The 2,141-nt window shown below is 39.9% G+C and overlaps 1 protein-coding gene across 1 annotated transcript; it reads right to left on the bottom strand.

Annotated features, from left to right (window-relative positions):
• Positions 1-1,178: 1,178 nt before the first annotated feature.
• LOC121938852 (gastrula zinc finger protein XlCGF7.1-like) lies at positions 1,179-2,135 on the bottom strand. The gene has a single exon (XM_042482005.1). The coding sequence runs from the start codon at positions 2,097-2,099 to the stop codon at positions 1,494-1,496; it is 606 nt and encodes a 201-aa protein (XP_042337939.1). The 5' UTR covers positions 2,100-2,135; the 3' UTR covers positions 1,179-1,493.
• Positions 2,136-2,141: the final 6 nt, after the last annotated feature.

Raw genomic sequence — 2,141 nt, 5'->3', positions numbered from 1 at the left:
CGGGGTTCCCACACACTTTCACGGGAAAAAATTCAAAAACCTTTCCACAATTCATCAAGGACCTGCAGGTTTGGAGGGCGTGTTCCATTTAAATATCTAAATATATATAAACAGACATTTGGTGATTTTGAAAGAAAAGTTTTGTCCTTTTTTTGTTGTAAATTTTTTGTTATTTTTTAAAAAAACATGTTCCTCTAATCCCAGCACACGGGTTTTTTGTCAATTTTTGTGACACCTCTTGCCAAGTTCTTTATTGCTTTTTTTCCATTTTTTCAAAAAAAAAGAAAAGAAATCAAACAAATGTTCAGGTTTTCAGGGGTTACACAAATTGTTAGTGACAATTGTCAAAAACCAGATCAATCCACAGAGGCCAAAGGGCCAATTTCTTTTTTTTTGTGAGCACAGAAATCTTAAGCCTCGGCTTCACATCACAGATGATTTCCTGGAAACTGTTAGCTGGAATTAAACATTTTTTAAAAACTGCAATTACTTTACGGGCTTAAAAGAAAAAAGACAAACTTACTCTGATGCTCAAACACGTCCAGAAATGTTTTGACCCTTCCTGCAGTCAGAGTTTCGTCTGAACCGCTGTTGTCCACAACACACTAAAGACGCGAGTCCTGCTGAATCTTGAAGTTCATATTGTCCCCACACACTGAGCTGCAGAGGTGTTTCTCTCCTGTGTGGGTTCTCCTGTGTGTCACAGTGTGCTCATCGTGTGAAACATTTCGTACAAAATAAGCAGCTGAAAAATTGTCCTCCTGAATTAAACTTCATCTGACGAACTAAGTGTTCTTTCTATGGGAAAATCTCCACAAACTGAGCTACTGAATGGTTTCTCTCCTGTGTGAATGTGAATGCTCATGTGTGGTTTCAGACTTCCTCCTTTTGTGAACCTTTTGCCGCAGACTGAGCAGCGGAAAGATTCTTCTCCTTTGTGAGTTCTCATATGTTTCCTCAAAGTAGAACTGGTGTAAAAATTTCCACACTCAGAGCAGCTCGATCATCAGAGTTTAAACCTGACTGAGGTTCTCTGGTCTCCCTCCAATCATCACTGTCCTCAGTCTCAGCTTCAGAAGAGTCTCCAGTCTTGTCCTCAGTGTCTGGTTGTAAATGTGTATCTGGATGTGAGTTCCTGTCTGGTTCTGGTCCTCCACAGTCCTCTTGATCAGCTTCTGTTTCCATCTCTTCAGTTTGAGTCTGATGAAGCTGTGAGGACTGATGGCCGACACACTGATGTTTTCTTTGAAGTTTATTTGAAGTGAGTCTTTGTTCACAAATACTGCAGCTAAAGCTGTTATCTCCTGTGTGTTTTCACATGTGTTTGTATAAACTACCACTGTGTGTAAAATATTTCTAACAAACTGAGTAGCTGAAAGGTTTCTCTCCCGTATGAGTTCTCATGTACGTCTTCAGTTCCCACTCAGTGCAACTCAAAGCAGCAAAATTGCTTCTTACCAGCACTACATCTTGAATCACTGACAGTGACTTCATCATTTTTCAGAGAGTTTAAGCCTGACTGAGGTTTTCTGTTTTTTCAGTTGAGCTGCTGGCTGAAGTCTCTGCTTCTCTGTTTTCTCTGTGTGGATTTTCATGTGCAACTTTAAATGTTCATTCTGTGTGAAAGATTTCTTACAAACTGTGCAGCGAAATGGTTTCTCTCCTGTATGAATTCTCATGTGTTTCTTTAATTTCCGAATATCTGAAAATGATTTCCCACACTCAGAGCAGCTAAATGGTTTCTCTCCTGTATGCGTTCGCATGTGTTGTTGCAGATGAGAATTGCGAACAAATCTTTTTCCACACTCAGAACAGCTAAAAGGTCTCTCTCCTGTGTGGATTCTCATGTGTGCATTCACACTTCCTCTCTGTGTGAAAGACTTATCACAGAGTGAACAGCTGAAAGGTCCCTCTCCTGTATGACTTCTCATGTGCACCTTCAGTTTTCCATTGTCCCCAAAAGCTTTGTCACAAATAAAACAACTGAAAGGTTTCTCTCCTGTATGAGTTCTCATGTGACTCTCTAGCTTTGACTTAAAGCCAAATCTTTTCCCACACTCAGAACAACTAAATGGTTTCTCTCCTGTGTGGACCGACATGTGTATCTGTAAATCTTCACTCTGTCTAAAAGATTTCTTACA

This window comes from Plectropomus leopardus, unplaced genomic scaffold (assembly GCF_008729295.1).
Source record: "Plectropomus leopardus isolate mb unplaced genomic scaffold, YSFRI_Pleo_2.0 unplaced_scaffold3611, whole genome shotgun sequence".
NCBI lineage: Eukaryota > Metazoa > Chordata > Actinopteri > Perciformes > Serranidae > Plectropomus > Plectropomus leopardus.
Note: the sequence above shows the minus strand (reverse complement) of the source record. Positions and strands in the feature narration are given on the sequence as shown.

What these genes read in the sequence shown, in the direction of transcription:
- LOC121938852 (XM_042482005.1), bottom strand. Translation starts at nt 2,099, where the DNA reads ATGTCGGTCCACACAGGAGAGAAACCATTTAGTTGTTCTGAGTGTGGG.